Genomic DNA, 22,080 nt, shown 5'->3' on the forward strand with positions numbered 1-22,080 from the left:
GCTATGGCAAATAACCGGAAAAAAGCGTTACCAAAAGAGCGTTACCACACGGAGATGGGTCGGAGGTGGATATAGGGGTAGGGGATAAGGGGTTAGTGATAGGGGTGGGATATAGGGGTAGGAGATAGGGGGTTAGTGATAAGGGTAAGATATAGGAGATAAAAAATATGTTGTACGTTCAACGTTCAAATTAGAACTAAATAATAAATTCAAAACAGTTTAATAGCCTAATTTCTCTATGAATTTTTTTAAGCCAGATAATAAACACTACAATTTTAGCCAGAAACTTGATTCTACATAATTATACTAGCTTGTTACCGCTCGTTAATATACTATATCATTATCTATAATTCCACCACTACTCTAAATTTATTCGGTACTTCAACAAGACATGAAAATGATCTTTTGTGGTTGCAGACTCGGCTGAAAAACTTTTTTGGTTATGTGCCAGAGCTAAGACATGTAAATGTCAAAATAACAAAAATGAATAGAATTATATAGAATTATAATTGTATAAATTCGTTATAACTGAATACAATGTAGTATGAGTACAATAGCTATAATACTATTGGGTGTTACAAAAATGAAATATGAATACATGTGACGACAAAGTGTAGTGTTTACAGTGTTACTTAAATAATCATTAATTGATAATAATAGTGTCATGTTTTAATATTTATTCCACTCAAACATTGTAATTTATATTGTGTTTCAATAATATTTTTAGGCAAGTCAAGATGAAAAGACACTTAAGCATTTCTTGTAAATATTTATATTTATTAAATGGCAATGTCAGACTATGTTAATGTATTTATAAATATGAATATTATCAGAATTAAATTCTACACGTAAAATCTTAGAAGGTAAATTAGAAATATCTTCTATAGCTTTTCTCTGAGAGTTATGTGTTAAAACCATAGGCTTTAACACATAACGGATAACTAATAATCAAAAAATAAATAAAATTAGTAATAATTAAAAAATAATTGATTTAAAAAGTCTAATATTTCTAAAACATTGACTGCGGGTCATAGTATCACCCTGTATCTTGTGATTATTTCAAAAATTAAAATAATCTGTTCAATTGTTCATACTGTTATTAAACATATCACATGACATGTTTCAATTACTGAACAAAATTAACATTACCATTTGTAAGTATTAACACGGAGAGTGTCCATATTTTCTGAGATCATTTTTTTTTTTTTTTTTTTAAACAAAACCTTTTAAGAAAGTTTATATATGTATATTTATGTATCGGTTGCACAACTGTTACGAAACAAACTAATATGATGGTTATCAACCACACTTTCTGTCCTCTTTGATGATGTGTTTGACGAGATCCAACACTCGGCAGGCGTATCCCACTTCGTTGTCGTACCATGCGCCGACCGATATGAATTTGTCAACCACGTTGATCTGGTTGCCATCGACTACTGAAGAAAACTGAGTGCCAATGAAATCCGAGCTGACGCTCTTCTCTTCGTGGTAAAACACCACTTCTTTCATGCAAGACTCCGCTTGTTTTTTTATCTCGCATTTAACATCCTCCACGCACGCCGATTCCTTAACGCTAATAGAGATAATGATAAAAAAAAATGGTTACTGACATTTTATACAGATTTCAATTAATAGTATTTAAACAATGACTGTGTTTAATCTCGACCCGACATCAGTTTAATCGAATATACTTTTTTGGAAATGTAGTCATTGGCCGGTTAAACATGGGAGTACAAAATGAGCATTCCGAGTGACCCAGTCATATCGCTACCCCCCGTGTAAACGACGTTTGGTGTAAGTACTTGACAAACAGCTTCAAAAGCGATACGTCCAAGGTGGGCACTCTGGCAGCGTCTCCGTTGATTTTCCCCTTGAGTTCTGGCATGACAAGCGCCACTGCCTTTGCGGCACCTGTCGTGCCGTGAATGATGTTGTATGAGGCGGCTCTCTGTGTGCCAAAATCACTCAGTTAAGACATAAGAAATACCCAGTGTATCACAGGTCGTATTTACTTTCTTCAACCCATCATGGACGTCCTGGGTTGCGGTCATGGAGTGTACGGTCGTGAGCAAAGCGCTCTGAATGCCAAACTTTTGGTGCAAGATCTTCACCAACGGGGCGGCGCAGTTAGTAGTGCATGAAGCATTGGACACGACCTCCATGGATTTTTTGTACTCGTCAAAGTTCACTCCCCTGACAAAAGTGGGGGCGTCTTTACTAGGTGCAGTGATCACAACCTTTTTGGCTCCTGCGGTTATGTGTTTCTATACAAAAAACGGTACAAGAAAAAATATAAACAATTAAAAAAATTTAACGAAGCCCAAAAATTATGTAAAACTTACAACAAATCAACAAAAATATTAGTAAATTGTAATTTTGGTTAGTTCATAATATCAACAAAACTAATATCATTACACTTTATTTATAATTGACAATTATTTTTCACGCCACTATTTAAGTTAACCTCCTCCCAAATTAGTTGTTTTTATATAGACTTTTGAAACTTAAATGGTAACGTATATATTTTGAGTAAATTGCGAAGATAAAAAAGTAATATTACACTCTCCTCTTCCCATCCTAAACTTGCACCCTGTACATCTATAAATAATAGTTATTTACGATAGCTGCCCAATAATTGTTGATAAGCTCTAATTACTAATTTAAAATTTAGATAGCTTAAATGAGAACCTTGGCCGCTTCCACTGTAGTGAAAACTCCGGACGACTCGAGCACATAATCCACTCCAGCGTCTTTCCATTTGATGTTCTCCGGATTTGCTTCGTGAAATACTGTGATGGTTCTCCCTTTAAACACACGCGGATTAGTCGCTTATACATATTACCGTAGAAAACATTACTCGCTTACCGTTTACGAGTATACACTTCTCTTTCACATCTACTTGTCCGTCAAAGGCACCGTGTACGGTATCGTACCTGAGAGAGTTGGCTATCTGTTTGATGTCGAAAAACGGTTGATTAACAGCCACCACCTGTGCGGACGAATGAACATTCAATTTTACAAGTATTCAGAACCATTAAGTACACCCAACGACCATTTTTTTTTTTGACAGTTTTTTTCATAATTTGTTTTGATTTTTTTACCATAAAGAGTATGTCTAATATTTCGAGCACGTTGTAATCTCAATAAGGATTTACAATATTATTTTTAGACATAACAAATTTAAAAATAAGAAATTTAAAGAAATCCTATATGTAATATTATGGTATATATACACGCTAAAGATAAATATTGTTTGCTAATTAACTTACGTTCACGTCTTTAGAACCAGCCAAACGAAGTAAACACTTGCCGATACGGCCAAATCCGTTAATGGCGACCGCGGGACATGACCCGTACCTTACGCCCATGTCCATCATTGACCTCTTCGATACAAACCACGAAGGGGCTTTGAGAAGATTAAATAAAGGGCGCATGACGTTTAGCGTTATTACCTATTGTAAAGATAGGTAATACAAATAAGAGAATTGTCTTGGGTTTTATTCTAACGCGACCTACTAACAAAACTAGACAACAATAATATCGAGTATGGATAGAATAGTAGAATAAATCAATAGAAACGCATTTTTTGTTTAATATTTTTTTCACCGCCAGTGTTGTTGTCCATTATTTTAGCCAATACATATTTTTTAAATGTGTTGACGTATATTATTAACAAGGCTATACCGACGCCTGAACTCAAAACTAGATACTCGGCTACGGGTGATGTCTCTCTCTCTTTGGGAAGGAAATTGTCTAGAGAGAGAGAGACTAGAGACTATCATTCTCCACATAGAAGACCGAACTGAGGCCTTATAACCTACTGCCGGTCAATGGGAATCCATACGCAATAATAATAAACTCAAAACTGCCACAATTAAAAAAAAAAATATTCCAAGAAGAATACGAAAAAATTAAAAAAATGTACCATTATAAAACTATTAGTTTTAATATGTTAACTCAAAACTGTAACAATTAAAAAAAATATATTCCAAGAATAATACGAGAAATTAAAAAAAATGTACTATTACAAAACTATTAGTTCTGTACCGTCTTTCCCTTAAATACCGTATTTCTTTTTTTTTTTTAATAATATAGCGTATATTTGAAAAAATAATGTATAATAAGTAAATAAGGAACAGTCTCTAGTGGTAAATAATTCAACTGACAGTTGAGGTGTTCTCGAGGCAAAGAGCCCAACAATTTATAGGTCTTTTTGAACCTCGATTATCAAAATTATACTTTTAAACGTTAAAATAGTATTTTGATATGACTCATTTTTACAAGTCTTTTCTTACTTAATTTTTTAATTGTTTTTAGTAACGATATTAGAAATTAAACTCCAACAAACCTGTAGGAAGTCTGTATATTTCTAAAAAAAATTTAAAATTATTACGGACTACACTACATGATATGTGTAAATCATTACGGAATCTGCGTGGTGTACATGATGCCCGGAAAACAACCGTCTTTCCCTTAAATACCGCATTTTTTTTTTTTTTTTTTAATAATATAGCGTATATTTGAAAAAATTAAGTAAGAAAAGATTTGTAAAAATTACATGCGATCATGGTGCAGCAGGACTTTTTTACTTGATTTTACTTTTAAGTCATTGTTCATTATCAATATCAGCTGTTGTGCAGTGAACATGTGTTCTACCGCGCAAATATATAGTTAATTTTTCTCTCTGCATAGTTAATATTATCTCATTATGCCTAAGAGTGATACTCTTATTAAAAGGACTGGTTTCTTAGCCAACGTGGCTCGAGGCGAGCCAAGTTTAAGCGGTATTCTATTGTCGCAAAATCATTAGTCATCTGAAGATGACAAGTTTGCAACAATTGAAAGTAAGGCTGAGACCTGGCTAAACGAGTCTATTTTGAATGCTGAACTTGGTTTTGATGAGTACAGTGTGTACCGTGTTGATCGAGTGATACAACTAGTTTTGTTTAAGAGGTGGTGGGGTAGCCATTTGTGTCCATAAAAGCTTAGTATATGATGTTATTACCACTCCACACGACAACGTTGAACAATTCCGGTAACAATCTGTTACCGGTGGTGGAAGTTTATTCTCGGCGCGTGTTATATTCTGCCGACTAGCCCGGTCAGTGTTTACTCTACCCATGCTGAGTCCGTTGAGTACATCTTATCGAACGCTAGTGCTAATAAGACTGTTATTTCGACAGCTGATTATAATCTTCCTGGTGTTAAATTTTATATTGAAGGAGTTGGTTTAATTTATAGTGGTTTAAGAACACAGAGTTCTGACGTGATTTTCTTGTCATAATATGTATCAACACAACCCAGTTCTTATTGTTAATGACATATCTCTTAATTTACTGTTTTCAAATTCTAGTTCAGTTTTGGTAAACCATGCTTTAGATATATTAGTACCTCTTGATCCACATCATCCAGCACTTCCAATAGTTTAAAATGATAATACTCCTGTTCAACATGATTGTCAATCCACTTGGTTCTATAATTTCAAATCAGGAAGACTATATAGGTATTAGGGTGGTTCTTATTTGGGTGATGTCTGAATTTTTACTTTGCCGGAGTGTCATTCGATTGGAAAAAAAAATAAACAATTTTAAGCCTAATTAGAAATTTCTAAGTCAATCCTAACCTCTGCCTGTAAGCAGTTAAAGTTTTATATTTAAAATACATGCAATTTTTGAATTTTCTAGTGATTATATTGTTACGATGACTAGTTATTGCCGAAAAAATCCTAATGTATCACACCGTTTTGAAGTTTCACTTCTGCCGCGGGTCCCGAGACCCACACAATTTTTTTTCTTTATTACAGTTTTTTAAGCAAAGTTTTAAAAATTTAGATCTGAAAATTAGACCGAAGGTAGATCTAAAATGGAACTATAACATATACAATTTTCTCAAAAATCTGTAGTAAACTTTTTTTTTTATTAAGGAAAAACACCAAAAATTGGGTAAATTTACACTTTGGCCGTAGTCAGTTTCTAGGTTGCTATGTGTGAGTGAATCAACAGCCAATAGGTAATGAAAATATTTTCATTATATTGTTAACTACGATATATGGGTAACTATGACAGTACATTTCTATAGACAGACGATCAACCCTTATCGTATAACTGGTTTGAACATACTATCCACAGATTCTCATCGAAGCGTTTATTTAAAAGTGATTTTACCACTTTCAGTTATAATAAAATCTGTAGATCTGTGACCTCTCCGTCCCCACTATGCCCCGACCCAACTATGCTCTGTATTGTACTGGCTTTTTACTATTATTATTATTATAATTATGTTCTACAACTATTATCTTAATTATTATGGTTTATGTGTACTCTGTTGCCCTGGCGTGCGTAAATCCTTTAAATAAATAAATAATAATTGTGTAATTGTTTATTGTCGACAAACTAAGGCATCTTAATAACGATGCGCAGGCCTATTGACTGAAATGCCTGGATTATTCTTGTGTTTATCGGTATCCAAGAAGAGAACTCCGTAAGACCATATGGGCTGGAGTAAGTACGGTACTTAAACAAAAAACCCTTTTAAAAAAGAAAACTATCAAACCGCAACTATCTTAAAAATAATAATAGGTGTCTTATCCTTAATGACTGAACCACCCTGTATTTATAATAATTTAATCATGATAAAATGTTACTTTTTTCAAAACTGATCCAAAAGACCATTGTTTTGCATTTTTTGTTAGCTTGGAATTTTGAGGGCTCAGACATATAATACATTATGAGATAGTTTGATAAAAATAAATAGTAATGCACCATAAAGCCAGGACTAACTGTGTACCTAGTGTATACGAGTACAATTCCTTAATTACTTCACGCACCGTAATTTGTTTTTTTTGCTCCAAATACGCCACGTTACCTATACATTAAATATAGACCTAGTTTTGCATTTTATTCGTACAAGTCGGATGTGTTAAAAACAACAACAGTCTTATTTACTTGGTAATCAAAAAAAAAAAAATGTACAATTCAATTCAATTCAAACAGAAAAAAATACGTCTATAGTCACATACGTTACAAGAAAAATAACAGTAATACGTTTGTGTCTTTACCTTCTTACAATTTAAAAACAATGATATCTTTGTAGAAAATAAAATATTATTGTAACACTTCAGCATATAAAGCATTTCAGTTGTTCTCAAAAGTTGTAACATTATAAAATGAATACTTGCAATAAGGTACAATAATCACAAAGCGTATTAAACGATTTTCGGACAATCTTGTTCAAAATTATGGATTTTCTCTTCATCTTGATGACCGTTTGTGTCGCATTCGTAAGTGCAGGATTAACAGAACACAGACGAGCCGAGGAATTTAAGAACTACGTTACTACCAACAGTTGGAAAAAGTTAAAAACAGTTGATTTGTATATTGGAAACAAGAATACGACATTGGAGAAGGAGATTCGACCAGTTGGTTCAACAAGTTTTGACGAGAAAAACGTAGACCACTATTCAGATATGATGTTCAAATCGTTGTGCTGTAAGTATTCACATCAATTTATTGATTTAATTGCCATTCTCGAAATGCTCGTAGAAACGTGCAAAACGTCGGCTGAAATGTTTTCGGAATGTGTGTCGAGTATCAAATCGTCAGTGAATCAAAAATTTCTGTTGGATATTCTTGTCAATATTTTTTCTTATTCCGAAAAATTCGTTTGCGAAGTGGACAGAAATTTTGCTAACGCGGTCATGTACTTATACATAAACAGCGAAAAAGTGTACTCCGTTTCAAAACATTACAATGGTGATCAGACAGCCATTTATCGCCTGACTAGATCAATTAAAATAGTTCACTTCCGTCTTAAAAATATGGTCGAAGCTTATACAATTGCATGGTGCACACCGCCGATGTTTGACGATGATTTAGCGCGCAAATCCGCTATGAATCGGGGCAAGGATAGGGACCTGTACATTGAAGACGCTTTGATACAGTATCAAGTTATCGAGGATATGTTTATCCCCCGATCCAGTCATCAATATGAAAATGATATCACAAAAATCTTTGACGTAAACAAATTGATGTTAAAAGAATTTCTGAAACTTAAATTAACCAATCCCAGTGGAACTATTTACTTTAAGTTGTTAAAAGTAAAATGGAAATTCGAGGTTATCACGCTGTACGATGCATACAAATCTGTGTTGGATAACATATTTTTCGAGGACATCGTCAAATTTCAACTGTTGGCGTTCGACTGTTTGAGAACGGTCGCATTCAAATTGATTTTATTACTTATGAAAGTCGACCCGATCACTTTTCAAAACCGTACAATTGATAGTCTTGCTTACAATTCCGCCATAAGTGCTCTTATGACTTTCCAGGAACTAGGTTTGCTTCAACCGCAGGACTTATCGTTTAATATTCTCAACCCAAAGATTCGACTCAACGAATATTTAAGATATGTTATTGCCGATTATTTGACCAAATCGAACGTCCTCACAGACGTAACCGATAGTTTGCTGGAACAGTTAGGCGTAGAGTGCAATTCGTTAATGGTAATTAGTGTTCTCGAAAATTATATGGAAAGCATAAAAGTCTTAAGGTCCTACCCCGCAGACGTTGTACTAATCAACAGCATGCTTAGGGATGCCGAGTATGAGGAAGTGGGTTACACGCAAGTCATACCACCGTTGCGTAAGTTAACGGAAGTCAGTGTTTCCTACATAACGGTTAACTGCACCTTGGCTTTGCTTTTGAAGAAGCAAGTAATGATGGCTGATTTTATATTATCCAAGTGCGAGTACTTAACCCAAGACATGTTTTCAATCAAAGAAAATATTATGTGGAATAAAAGAGTCGGGGATCTAAATAAATGTTTATCTCATGTAAAACACGCTATCCTTTCGATCAGCAGGAACTTACCGGTTGTATTTGAGACTATGCGAGTTATAATTGAGAACAAACCAGATGTTTATCCAGTTAACCGTAATGTTATTGATTCTTGCTACGCTTTACTTTTGTATATAAGCAATAGAGAATTATTAAGCACGAATGAGGTTTGGTATATAGGTTCAATTCAGCAAAAACTCAACTCGTTGGGAAATATCAAGTCAAACATGACCGTATTTAAACGGTACCAATATATGATTATAAATAAATTGGAGAACTTTTCTTTAAGTTATTGTCCCAACTCATTAGCGGAAATTGCCAGTCGATCTGATTATGTTTATATTTCGGACGAGGAGATGCCTCGTGACTCGATGAATAATACAGAAAACAATATGTTACTTCTCGTGTCTTCTAATGAGCAGGCCATTTACTTGTACTTGACCGTCTCTTTCAATATTAGGACACCAAACGCGAAAATGTTCAACTTGAATGTTGTGTTGTTAAAAAATTTAATCGACAGTGCGTCTAATACTCATAACAGTTTGTCAATTATAAACGAATTCAGGGTCGAATTGGATGGTCAGAAGAAAACCATCATCGAAGTCTACCAACTAGCTAGGAATATTGTTCATCCGAAATACCTCATATGGTATCAGCTAGTCGTATCCAAAGCTGTCGCTTATATTGCTTACAAAAAACTCTTAATAATTTTACAAGTCATGTACTCTAAGAACATTATCCTATTGAAAGGCCCCGGATACGATTCCCTCACCAAAGCACTAAAGAAATTTTCGGTTATACCGTTTTCGGAAAAAATACCAATGTTCATAAAAAAATTGCGTGACATGTTTAAGTTAAATATTTTTGACACCCTCGAGAATTTGCAATCGTCAATTGAATTTGTTATCTTAGCAAAAAAATCATTGCATATTGGAGATATTGCACCCGACATAGACGTTACCGGAATGACCTTAGGAGATGCTATTGAAAACTTTAGAGTATTTGTCGACGATATACTTGCCTTACAACCAGATTTGGACTACGTTTTCTCATTTGTAAAACTGTGGTATTCCAAAAGAACATTTATTTAAGAAATACAAAAATATTACATTTTTGTATACTAGTTTATCTTTATATTATGTTACACCGAGCACAATTGTATCATTAAGTACCAATACGATACGATACGGTATATCTATCACCTTGCAGATTATTTTCAAATATATTTTTTAACTATATACAATGCAATATAATCGTTTTTCAGGTTGTTTTAACGCCTTTTCACGTATATTTTACATTTATTTGATAATTATATAAATATATATAGTATTTTACAAAATATGTTTAAGTAGAATTTTGTGCAGTAACAATAAAGTACAGCTAATCCATATTTATAATATTCAAAATTGTCCAAGATACATTTTCCACTTCTTTGTGATTTATATACATGATTTTAATTTTTTTTCTACAATAACAATATATTATTCTTTTAATAACTAGGCTAATTATAAATAATTTAAAATTTAGTTTGTTTTAAATAAATCATTATTTTGTAAAGTACAATTGGTAATTACAATTATGTTTAAAATATATTATTTAATATACAAACAGTGAACTAAAAAACAACAATATTGCTGACTTGTAATAGAAACTGCCGTCCTATATCCCGCTGTAAAAAAAATGAAATGTACTGGACCAATTACTTCGAGTAGCAACTCTTTAAGTCTCAAATTTCATTTAATTGGTACTTTGGAGAAGCAGAGGGAAGTGGAAAAAGTCCACTTCTTCACCATTCAAATTTGAGGGAAAAACCATACTATTTTTAAGGTTAGTAACCATATCCACCCTAATATCAAAAAAATATACATTTTTAAGCACATATTATTGTCATTTGGAACAATGATTTTATCGATATTTGCTTTTTTTTGTTAACATAAACGACGTATATTCGATACAAAACACATGTTTTAAGACGCTACAATTTGAATTATTTTGCACCGCTTTTTCTTCGTCGCGAAACTAAAGTAACTATCCGAACACAATTTACTGCGCAGCCACCTTTCTATAGAATATAACAAAATTGTCTATAAAAGTATATTTTGTATGAAAAAACTAAATAAATATATAATATTGCGATGAATTGTGTTTTAAGGCGTACTGTATACGCTTCGGACAAACGAGCAAATGCATATGCTAACAACCTTGAAATCAAATTATCGCTAATTATTATAAATACTTCTAGGGGTAGAGGTTTTACCATTATTTTTGTAACTTTAATTCGTCCCTAAAGCAGGTCTAAACCTAAATTTGAATTCAACACGATTTTCAATTTAAAATATTAATATAATTAATAAAAATAGAATATAATTTAATATATTCTGCACTATTTTATTTAGTCCCTCAATATTATAACTCAATTTAGGTTATACCTATTAGAAATAGAAACGATAAACCTGTCACCTGCATTTGCATAGTAGACATATAAAAGTAAAAAATAAGGGGATGAATCAGAAGTATTAAATAAATAATTAGAATAGAGTAGATAAAAAAGACAACTTTATTTAATCGGTAATAATTTATTTTATCGGTAGACATGTCATGACACAGTATTAGACATAGAATATTAAGTACATAGTAACAAAATGAGTAATATGGCATATGTTATTGGAAAAGTCCCCCAACGGTTCTTCTCCCGTAAGGTTAGGTTAGGTTAGGTTAGCTAGACTATACCTAATATAAAGCCTAACATTTTAATATAAGGGGGAAAATATGTTGGAAAATTGAATTTATTACCTTTGGGAACGCCAGACCTTATATAGGTACAGTATGGATAATTCTTATGAATGCTACTGTAATTCTTAAAATGTATCAATATATACATATAAAGTACCTATAATAAATAGTGGGCAATTAAAAGAAAAAAGTTAGTAGTTGCATTACAACGGAACAGGTATAATGACGAATAATATGAAATTCCTAAAACCTTTATTTTATAGTTATTGTGAATAATTGTGATGCGCTAGCGAAACGTGTGACGCCATCTATGAATAAAAAATCGCACGTCAAAGCTATGGTGCACACTTCATTAGTGTTATTTACAGAACGTTTATCACTGCTTATCACATGTGATCAAAGGCGCCAATTGCTTCGTTCATACACCAGTAACAAGATTTCCTTAAGTGTACTCGCTTCGGAAGTACATATTGTTCAAATATTTTATGTCACTGTAAACAAACATAAAACAAAAATATGCTCGATACCACCCACCTTTTTAGTTTTGGCAGTGACAACAGACAGTTGTGGTGGTCGGTGTGAATATTACACCGTTTATTAAATAAAACGTTAACTTCCAATTATAATTAAATTTATATAGTAATATTAAACTATTAGATACGATGATGATGACGGCGTTGGGCCTTCGTGGTCCGCTAAGGTACATGATGCTGATGATGAGATACGATGATTACATGGTATTTGTCAGACAAAATACTAACTGTTAAAAAATACAAATTTAGACTGCATAAAATAGGTGTAAATACAATATGGTAGAAAAGAAAGTATAAATTAATTTATTTGCCCTATAATAAGGTTGTTCGCTACATTTGAAATTTCTGAACAAATATTTCGAACTTATAGAACTTTCTGGTAATACAGAATAGTCTTTAACCAACTTGCTTGTTGCTAATGGCCTTTAAACGGCTTATAAAGCTTTCTTAGTCTTTCACATTGTACACTTGATTAAATGCGATTGCCAGACTGATATTACACAAGTATAGGTAAGCATTGTGAAAAGTTCACTGTACGAAAAAAAAATAATAATCAACAACTCTTAATTTGAGATAAAACACTGCATGCACACTGAGATCCGAATAAAAGAAATACGAAAAGTGGTCACGTACGGATTCTGTAGACATTTTGACGTTCAGACAATTGCTTTATTTTAAAGGAGAGGGGCATGTGGGTTGTTTTGGATTATAAGTTAGTTTATTTTAACTCTAGCCCAGTGTGTAGGAGATTTATTTATTTAATATAACTGTGAAAATACAATGTATATAATTGTGCAAATGACTTTACAAGATATTTATTATAATTGGAATAGTTTCTATTTATGATTTAATAGTTCCTTTTTTCATTGTTGTTTTTAATTTATTTATTACTATTTGAAGACATTCTTTAGCGAAGTCAATTAAATTTGTGACTTCCTTTTTATCCTCATTTTGTTTCTGGTATGCTAGTTTCAGATACTCTACAAATAGAGGTGCACTCACATTATCTAAAACAAACAAAAAAAAATAAACATTTTTTAACAAATTAATAAAATATCAACAGCAGCTGTACATGTCCCAGTAGCCCAGGAATATCCAAAAAGCGACCAAATTATATAAAAAATTATTGAAATCGGATTGAAATTATTTTTCGGACTGTCGTCTGTCACAGCATCCTTGACAGCGATTTAAAAAAAAATTAATTTTTCTCAGGCTTCATATATATAGTTAAGGAAAGAAATTAATACATATTATTTATGACAAAATTATCTGTGTTTCATCATCCGTATTTTTTCGATATACCTAATACGCTATATCATTTTTAAAAAAGTCAAAAAAGCCCTTTCTTGATTAATTAATTATTCATTAACTGGTTGAAATATTTAAAAAAGAACGATGGTAGAACACAGACAATGTTGTCGTCTATATTATGTGAAAATTCGGTTTCTTAGTTTTGATTACAGCCTTTGTAAAATTATTCCGCGCAAAGCGGGTTTTTTGAAGAAAATAACGGGTGTGTGGCGCCCTCTTAATCATCACCTATCATTCGACTACAAAAAATGTATCCCATGGTGGCGGACTCGTACGCAAGCTGTTAAAATATAATATGTAATACCTATGTGAAAACCGTTCATCCAAAATATGCATAATAATAACTAACGAAACCTTTAATAGTCCATGCTCATTTTCTAACCCATCACGAAAAAAGAGAAAGAATAAATGCTCGAAAATAAACTACCACCTCACGCAGTTTCTGACGGGGCATGAGAGGAAATGGTGTGCAAACAGTCTCCTCCCAGGTTGTCGATTACTTGAGAGAAAAAAAAAATATGTTTATGTATGTTTTTTGTTTTCTATGCCAAGCTGGAAATTATATACAAGGTTTTTAAATGAGACTTTTGTTTTCTTAATGCCCTAAAACAACTGCTTGACAGCTTCGCAACGAAGCTAAAAAAATGTATTAAATGATAAATGAAATGTAATAATATATGCTTACCTATAAATGCCTGTAATAATTCCTTTTCCTTATGGTATTCCCTTATGGCTATTAAAAATTCGCTATTGTCAGTATAGTCACCCACATATGTTTTACCAGGTTCAACAAAGTCTGCAAAGGCCTCGAAAATTGTTTGTAGTTCCGACTGAAATTTGTTTTAATTTTATCATTCAACGAATCAATATAAAGGCGTTATTCGATTACATATTTATTTGAATATATCATGAATGAGAAACTTTTATTCTATTATTCATTCATTTAAATTTAATAAAAATTAAATTAACTTTTTCCCCATGAATTCAAGTACTGCCCAAAACTAAATTAACCATTTAGGTCGTCAGTGTCAATTTTATTTTTACCAAATGTTAGTTTTTATATTTTTTTTATGTTGGCTTTAAGATATAAAGAATGTTTTATATCAGAATTCCCAGTATAAAAAAAAATGGGATACATTTAACAATGCTAATGACCTTAATACACGAACATTGTTTATTTTTTTATCAACAATTATTTTTTTATTAAAAGCTTTTTAACCCTCTAAAAAATTTTGTTCAAACATAAAAATATAAATCCTATCATTCTCCGGTCAATTAACGAACAAAATTAATATAGTAACATGATAACATTTGATCATTGAACGATAAAATAAATAACAAAAATGGCAAAAAAAATAGTAAGAAATTTAAAAAATATCTGGGCATTAAACTTTTTCATTTTTTAAATAAATATATTTAAATTATACTGAAGCTACAAAACATAAATGTAAAACACATTGAATGTTAATATATTTTTAGTGTTATGTTATTTTCTGTAGAATTATTACCGTTATGGAACAATAATAGATAGGAAAAGAAAAACAGTTTTTGTTTCAGTATAATTTGAATATATTTCCGAGTAAAAAAAATGTACCAAACTTTTTTAAGTACTAAAAAAATAATTTATTATGTAGTCACTATAGTAGTTGCTTGTAATCGAACGAAGAATATGCTAAGGTTTTTTTTTATTTAAAAAAAATGAAGGTGAATTTTATTGTTTTGTTTTTATAAATTATTATTTAATTTAAATACGTCAACTGGGGTATTAGCGTTTTAAGTTTCTTCTTTTGTTAGATGTCCATTGGCAGCCAAGACACACGATATTAACAAAATAGTGAAATTATACATTTTTATTAGTGTTTCACTCAGGAACAATAGCCTACACAAAAACATTTTTCTATTATTTCACTTATACGTGAATTAATTTCAGACCCTAAATGTTATGCTTATAATATTATTATCTTAAATCATTAAACTTTTTCATTTCCAATCTTGCTGAATTGTAGTTTCTACACTTGCCATTAGTTTAACCGGCATATAACAATATAATTAATAAATACTACTGGTCGATAACTATAAATATAGTGTGTACCAAATATAAAAAAAAATAATAGCCGATACTTATTTTTATGTAAACTAATAAAATAATGATTATTATGAAAAAGAAAATGATTATTTTTGTAATAAAACATTTTATTTTTATCCATATTGCAAATATATGCAAACTATTAAACATTGCAATGCATAACAAAACGATAAAGGCATAGTATTTATGTATATTTTAAGGTTATTAGTACATTTAACACCATATTATATAATTATCATTTTTTGTTTATAATAATATTTCAATTTAATACAAAAAATTATTACCTATTCAATAAATTTAATTTATTTGAAATTTATGAGCGACTAAAAAGAATATATATATAGTTAGTTGAACCTCCATTTTTATTTATGACTGCAAAAATTCTGTCGGGTATAGTTTTTTACAATTTGTTTAACGGTTTTTGAGGAACACTAACACAAGATTTTTGAATTGCTTTTTTTAATTAGTTTGTTGTCGAAAACTGCCTTTAACTTTTATAAACATTTCTAGATAGAATTCCCCAAACATTTTCAATAATATTTAACCGGTCAGTCTAAATAAGGAACAGAATTAGTTTCAAACCATGATTTAATTATTCAAGCAGTGTGAATCGGGGCATTGTCCTGTTCAAAGATAAAATTTGACTTGAATATGTATTGAAAAATTGATTTTTGAGATGTTAAGAGGTTTTTGTATTTGATAGCATTTATTCGGCCATCTAAAAATAATACATGTTTATAAAGTTAAACATATAGGAAACATATTAATACAGTTTTGTATTTATAGTCTAAATTGTATACCTAGTATGAATTGTACCTTTAAAAATTAATTTAAATATTTATACTTTTCAGTAATTATACATTCGAATATTTCTTATATTTTAAAATTATTAAGTTTTAAAGTATTTTTATCATAAAGACGCACACCTAATAAGTTGACATTATAATGAAATTATAATTTCGAATAATTAGTTTTTATAGCTGATAATAGAAATAGAAATAATAGAGTAATTAGATAAAATAAAAGCAATGTTTATAGATCGAGACAACCTATGGACTATGACATGGGCAAAATAGGTAGAACCGTATACGTATTGTCCAAATGTGATAGAGGAGGAGTTAAGTTTTAAAATGAGACCTTTTTATCTGGTCACCATATTTATACCCAATAGTCCATCATACCATAACGGAACCTCCACTCATTTTACATTTTGAAAGTATTGTTTCTTCTTTTCTTAAATCATGATAGTAAAAAAAATAACCGTCAGGACTATTAAAACAGAATGTGACGCAGCTCTTAAAATTACTCTTTTCTCACGATCTGACAATGCTGGAGGTCGTCCAGTAGATTTTTTAGTGTTATAATTTCAATCAAGTTTAATAAAATCGTCAAGAACTGTTGAGCTTCTACTAAGTCGACGGTTGGAGAGCCCAATTTCCTTGAAAGCCATAATTTTACCATTTTCTTCATCTGTTAGTGGTTCTCCTAAGCCCATAGTAAATTATTCTCAAAAAAATTATACTACTATACTTTTCCAGTATTTTGTATTACATTTTAACGAAAAATCATCAAATAAACAAAAAAATAAAAGTCAATGCCTTTAAAATTATATCGCAAAAGATATATTCAATTTTTATTAACAGCCATTAATTCATTCATTGTAATTCAAGAGTGTTGTTATTAAGACCTTAATGTACAAGATAAGATAAACCCTGTAGATAAATTATGTAATAAAATTAATAGGTTACATATTTAAGCTATATTTTATAGACATATTTTTACAAAACACCCTGCCTCCAACTTTTTGTCTTGCAGTGTATTCCATGCAATTATTGGTCTCTGGACACCTACGAGTTACCACATACGGTCATGAATAACTTTACTGCTTTATTTTTTATGTCATTTAATCCCTTTTAATTATATTTTCTTGGTTTTGTCGTTGTTGTTGCTTTTTTGTTGTATTATTTATTGAAATAAGGAAAAAACCAAATTTTGTTATGTTTGAACAAGCACAGAAAAAGACTTGTTCAAACAGTTACCTGATGTCATACACCAATGCGTGCAAAAACAAGAATATATATCCAAAACAAAAACAACATCTTTAACATCGACCAATTTGTATTATTTTAAGTTTCTAAAATTAACGATAGCTGTTAAGCTTGTCCTTCAGCCTATTTCTCAAAATTCTCCATACATATTTGTATAACATAATATAGTAAAATTATATAATTATTTAACTGTTCTTTACCATTCTTAGTACAATGCAAAACCAAATTGTGTTTTGAAAAAAAATGGAATAAAATTTACAGGTCAATACCGAATGTATATTCGAATACGTTAGTACGTCAGTGAGGTGGCATATTGTGTAAGATGGTTTTCATAGTGAGGATAGGGATAAGTCTATATACCTAACAATGTAACAGTAATTTTACCTATAACTACATTATTTCCGGGTACCGCGTCCAATTATTTCATCCGGCTACCTGCCCTTTGTGCACACCCTTTCAATTTGGTTTATCCGCTCATGCGGTGAAATCATTTTTTTACACTTGAAAATAATTGGTTTTCTGAACGCGGTTTTATATTTATTTTGGTAAACAGTCTGATGAAAGATGAAAATATTAGCGCTAAAAAAACTACCACACAGTGTTATGGTTTTTTTTCTGGCTCTGGACAACATTCATTTTTAACGAAATATTTATTTAAATAAAAAAAATACACGGATTAAATATAAACGATAATAGTATAACACTAAAAATGAAGAACTAATAAAAATTGAGTTGTGTTCAGCAATAATGCGTTTTTTTTAACCTTTATTTTTTTCTGGAAAAGTATTTCTTGATACATTAGGTATTGTATTGTGTATTTATGAACACAGATTTATTATTATAATCCCTAAACTAATAAATTTACCGTTAGGAACTAGGGGTAGCAATTCGTCTACTTAGGCTCGCAGTATAGGACCTATACTGATATGCGTCACGCTATTGCTAAACGCTAGTGAACAATTGTATCAACATCATCATTCATCTCCAGTACTTAATTAATTTTGCAAATAGGTAACATAATATATAATATTTATCTTAAAATATTCATAAGCTAAAAGATTATTGCATGTTACATTGTGATACGCGATCAGGTACAGAACAGCTGTTCATTGAAGTAAAATTATAAAAGAAAAACGGTTGCTATATTGTCTAGTCCATTAATATACTATAATATATAATATTATGTCGAAACCGCAGATAAGATACTATTTAGGGTAGGGCAAAATATTATAATTTACCATATTGTCCTTTCAGATTTGACCACGACAACCTTTTATGTTTGGTGGTTTACATTCTAATACATACTAATGTTATATTAATTGATGGTTTTTACTTCATAAATACTTTCGCCACTCTGCATCGAAGCTAAAAGTATTTCATTTTTTATAATATTGATTGGGGCATAATTAACCAGTCATCCTGCATATATAGATACACTATTTAATCACTATTAACACATCACAATATAACTGGACAACGGCTTATTTCATTAATAAATCACTTATACTATTGCTATGAAGAAAAATGAGTTTTAATAAATTGTTATAATGGTTAATGAGTATTTTATTTTTCGAGAAAACGTGATTAATACTTTAAAAGGAAGTAAGATGAAATATGTTGAACATCATGGATGTTTTGCAAATATTATATTATTTGTATTATTTTTCTGTAAAACATTTTTTTACATAGGTTTACTATCTACTATATTTTTTTTTACCGTTGGTGTTTACACCTTTTGTCGTCTAACCTGAGCTTAATTAAATATACGCAAAACACATGTGGTATGCTACCGTAGTTTGACTTTTGCATCTCGATGTAACCAAAATAAAATAGCCGTAGAATATATAAAAAAAATGCAATAATGTTTTGGACAAATTAGTTTTCAAGAATAATATAACATACCCTGATCTTTTATTTATTAAATAAAAATAAAAATTGGAGACAGTAAATGTTGAAACTTTAATTTTAAATCGATCCGACTCAATACCAAGAAGATACATTTTGTGATTTATAGAATTGCCACTCAAAAGAATTGGTCCAGACACAAAAAAGTGTTATATTTTACACGTTGAAGGTCTAAAGGTCATATTAAATCGTCGAAACTTGAAAATGTTATCGAATCGGATACACTATTAACATACCATTTGCGCACATAGATATTGTATTATTGTACGACTACTGCCTATAATAGTCCGTAAAACAAATAGTAACCTAACCTTAAGTATGGCTATCGACAGATATTCACAAGGGAAAAAGCCATTAAAATTGGGGTCGGGACTTAAATTGAACCGAACTGACTGAAAGTGATAAAATCACTTTTCAAAAATGTCATTAAAACCTAAAACATATGCTTGGGCACTCAAAACTTACAAAAACACAAAAAACTTTGACCTCTAAAAAAGTAGCAGTCTATACAGACAAAAAAAAACCTACACCATAATGCAAATATATTTCAGATACCAGCTGTTGACTGTTGATTCACCCTTACTCATTGCAACCTACAAACCTACTACCGTAACATTGTAATTCCCCCCTTTAGTTTGGTTTTCCCCTAATAAAACAAAGCTTCACTACAGTTTTTTAAGTAAATTTTATGTGCCCCATTCTAGAAAAAACTTATGGTATACTAAGTAAATACAACTTTTTTTTTTTAATAAGTAAAAACTTAAATTAAAATTCAATTTAAAGATTAAACTTGCTCCCAAATGATTAATTTTAATACTTTGCAATTATTTTTACTACCAGATGCTTGTTGTTTTAATTTTAAGCTACTTAGTTAAATCTCAGCCAGACACCAGAATTTTGAGTGATAGCTATTTATGCCCACTCCACCTTTACCCAAATGACGGTACTAGTTATCATAAAATTTAAATTATAACTTAATATTATATTAATGTAGCGAGTGAGGATGTTATAGAAAATTTGCAAATCAAATTAAACCAGTATGACGATAATAAGGATAGTTTAATCTCTAAGGGTTTTTCAGATACTATTATTCGAAGTCAATAGGTATCCATACTAGATATATTTAATTCTTGTTAAAGCGACACAACAACATTCTGCGTTCATATCGTTTACAATCAGTTGACATAAATATTTTCTGGAGATGATCAAATTATATTTAAAAATGTAATAAATTGTAACCGCTAATGACGATTTTTAATTTTTTTGCATTTTTGCATTATTTTGATTCTTTTTACTTATTTCCTTTACCTTTTTTTTATGTATTAAATTACAATAAAAAGAGCTTTTTAATGATTTACTGTTACAACTTTTAGTAAGTTACATAAAAAAAATGTAGGTACTACATTCACAATTTGCCTATATTATATATTTTGTTCCAAGACGTATACATTTGTATTTGTGTATCGTCAGCCGTAGCAGCTGAATCGCAAAACAAATAAGAAGACTCACATCATAAGTATACTTTAACAACTGTCAACTAAGGCCACCGTTCGACTGTTTATGACAAATTTCAATATTTTACATAATTATTGTTACTTTTGTCTTTTAGTAGTTAGCATAAAAAAATAATCAAAATATCAATTGCTAAAGATTGCTCTGTATTTTCGGCAAAATATTGTTTATAATATTAAACCGAGTTAAATGCATTTTCTTTTTGGTATTATAAAAATAGTTAACAAAATAATTTTGAAAAGTATAAGCAAATGTCCTACTGTTGCCAAAAAAACCCTATCATGTTTAAATATACTTTAATTATTACTCCCTTGAAACTATTAATGCAGTTAGAAATTTAGGAATTCTTTTGTCCTCGGAATTATTGTTCAATGTTCACATTGACTTAATAATATATAAGGAAATAAGGATTTATCAGGCGTAATTGTCAACATTTTCAAATTGTAGCATTTCTCGTGCATATTAGTCTATCGGTTCCTAATGGAATATTTTAAGGTTTAATTAGCGCATACTAGAATCGTATTTAAAAATGTTAAAAACCTAAAAAAAATCGCGTTTCTTGAAGTTTTTTTTTCTTTAAAAGAGCATTATAAACAATAACTAAATATTATTTTAAAGCCTGGTTGCTTCGTCAAGGGTTCATCAGCATCGCGATGCCGTCGTCCGTAGTCCCGTCCATCGACCTGGCCCTCACCCTTATGCGTGTGGGGAAGTTTAATATGATATTGATTCGCCGTTGCCCGTACAACATCCAGCCTAGATCTACCGGCAATGCGTTGCGCGTTCTTGGAAATAGGGATGATCGCCATGGATACGGTGAACCGGCAGCTCGACGGGCGCAGATGCGGCGGCAGACCTGCAGCCGGGTGTACCTCGGGGCTGCTGCCTGCACCCTGAGTACAGTTCAACTTTGATCGACTACCGGGGTGACGGCGCGGCGGCTGCTCAGACTACCAAACACCAGTTCAGAATTTGGTCAAAACAAAAAAAAACGCCGAGCACGTTACTTGTTTTCGTCGACTTCAAACCGCGCGCCACTAGGTAATATGAACATAATATAATTAATAATAATTGTTGTATTAGTAGTTTGATGTTATACATTTTTATGAGCTACAGTC

At 31.1% G+C, this 22,080-nt stretch overlaps 2 protein-coding genes across 2 annotated transcripts in view; one reads left to right on the forward strand and one right to left on the reverse strand.

Annotated features, from left to right (window-relative positions):
- LOC126844894 (uncharacterized) overlaps nucleotides 1-22,080 on the forward strand; it is a 136,663-nt gene that overhangs the window by 100,505 nt on the left and 14,078 nt on the right. The window lies entirely within an intron of this gene.
- Nucleotides 1,300-3,368, reverse strand: LOC126844800 (uncharacterized). The gene is made up of 6 exons (XM_050583211.1): nucleotides 3,270-3,368; nucleotides 2,866-2,989; nucleotides 2,689-2,804; nucleotides 2,013-2,264; nucleotides 1,803-1,948; nucleotides 1,300-1,573 (listed from the first exon to the last, which is right to left on the reverse strand). The coding sequence occupies exons 1-6, from the start codon at nucleotides 3,366-3,368 to the stop codon at nucleotides 1,300-1,302; spliced, it is 1,011 nt and encodes a 336-aa protein (XP_050439168.1).

Source organism: Adelges cooleyi, unplaced genomic scaffold (assembly GCF_023614345.1).
Source record: "Adelges cooleyi isolate 19-005CV unplaced genomic scaffold, UGA_ACOO_1.1 ACOO_flye_CR_arks_rails_tigmint_CR_PRNA_651, whole genome shotgun sequence".
NCBI classification, from domain to species: domain Eukaryota; kingdom Metazoa; phylum Arthropoda; class Insecta; order Hemiptera; family Adelgidae; genus Adelges; species Adelges cooleyi.

What these genes read in the sequence shown, in the direction of transcription:
- LOC126844800 (XM_050583211.1), bottom strand. Translation starts at nt 3,368, where the DNA reads ATGGGCGTAAGGTACGGGTCATGTCCCGCGGTCGCCATTAACGGATTT. An exon ending in CTACAGTGGAAGCGGCCAAG is followed by an intron (nt 2,265 to 2,688) that starts GTTCTCATTTAA and finishes TTTTTTGTATAG; the next exon opens with AAACACATAACCGCAGGAGC. An exon ending in TCCATGATGGGTTGAAGAAA is followed by an intron (nt 1,949 to 2,012) that starts GTAAATACGACC and finishes TTTGGCACACAG; the next exon opens with AGAGCCGCCTCATACAACAT.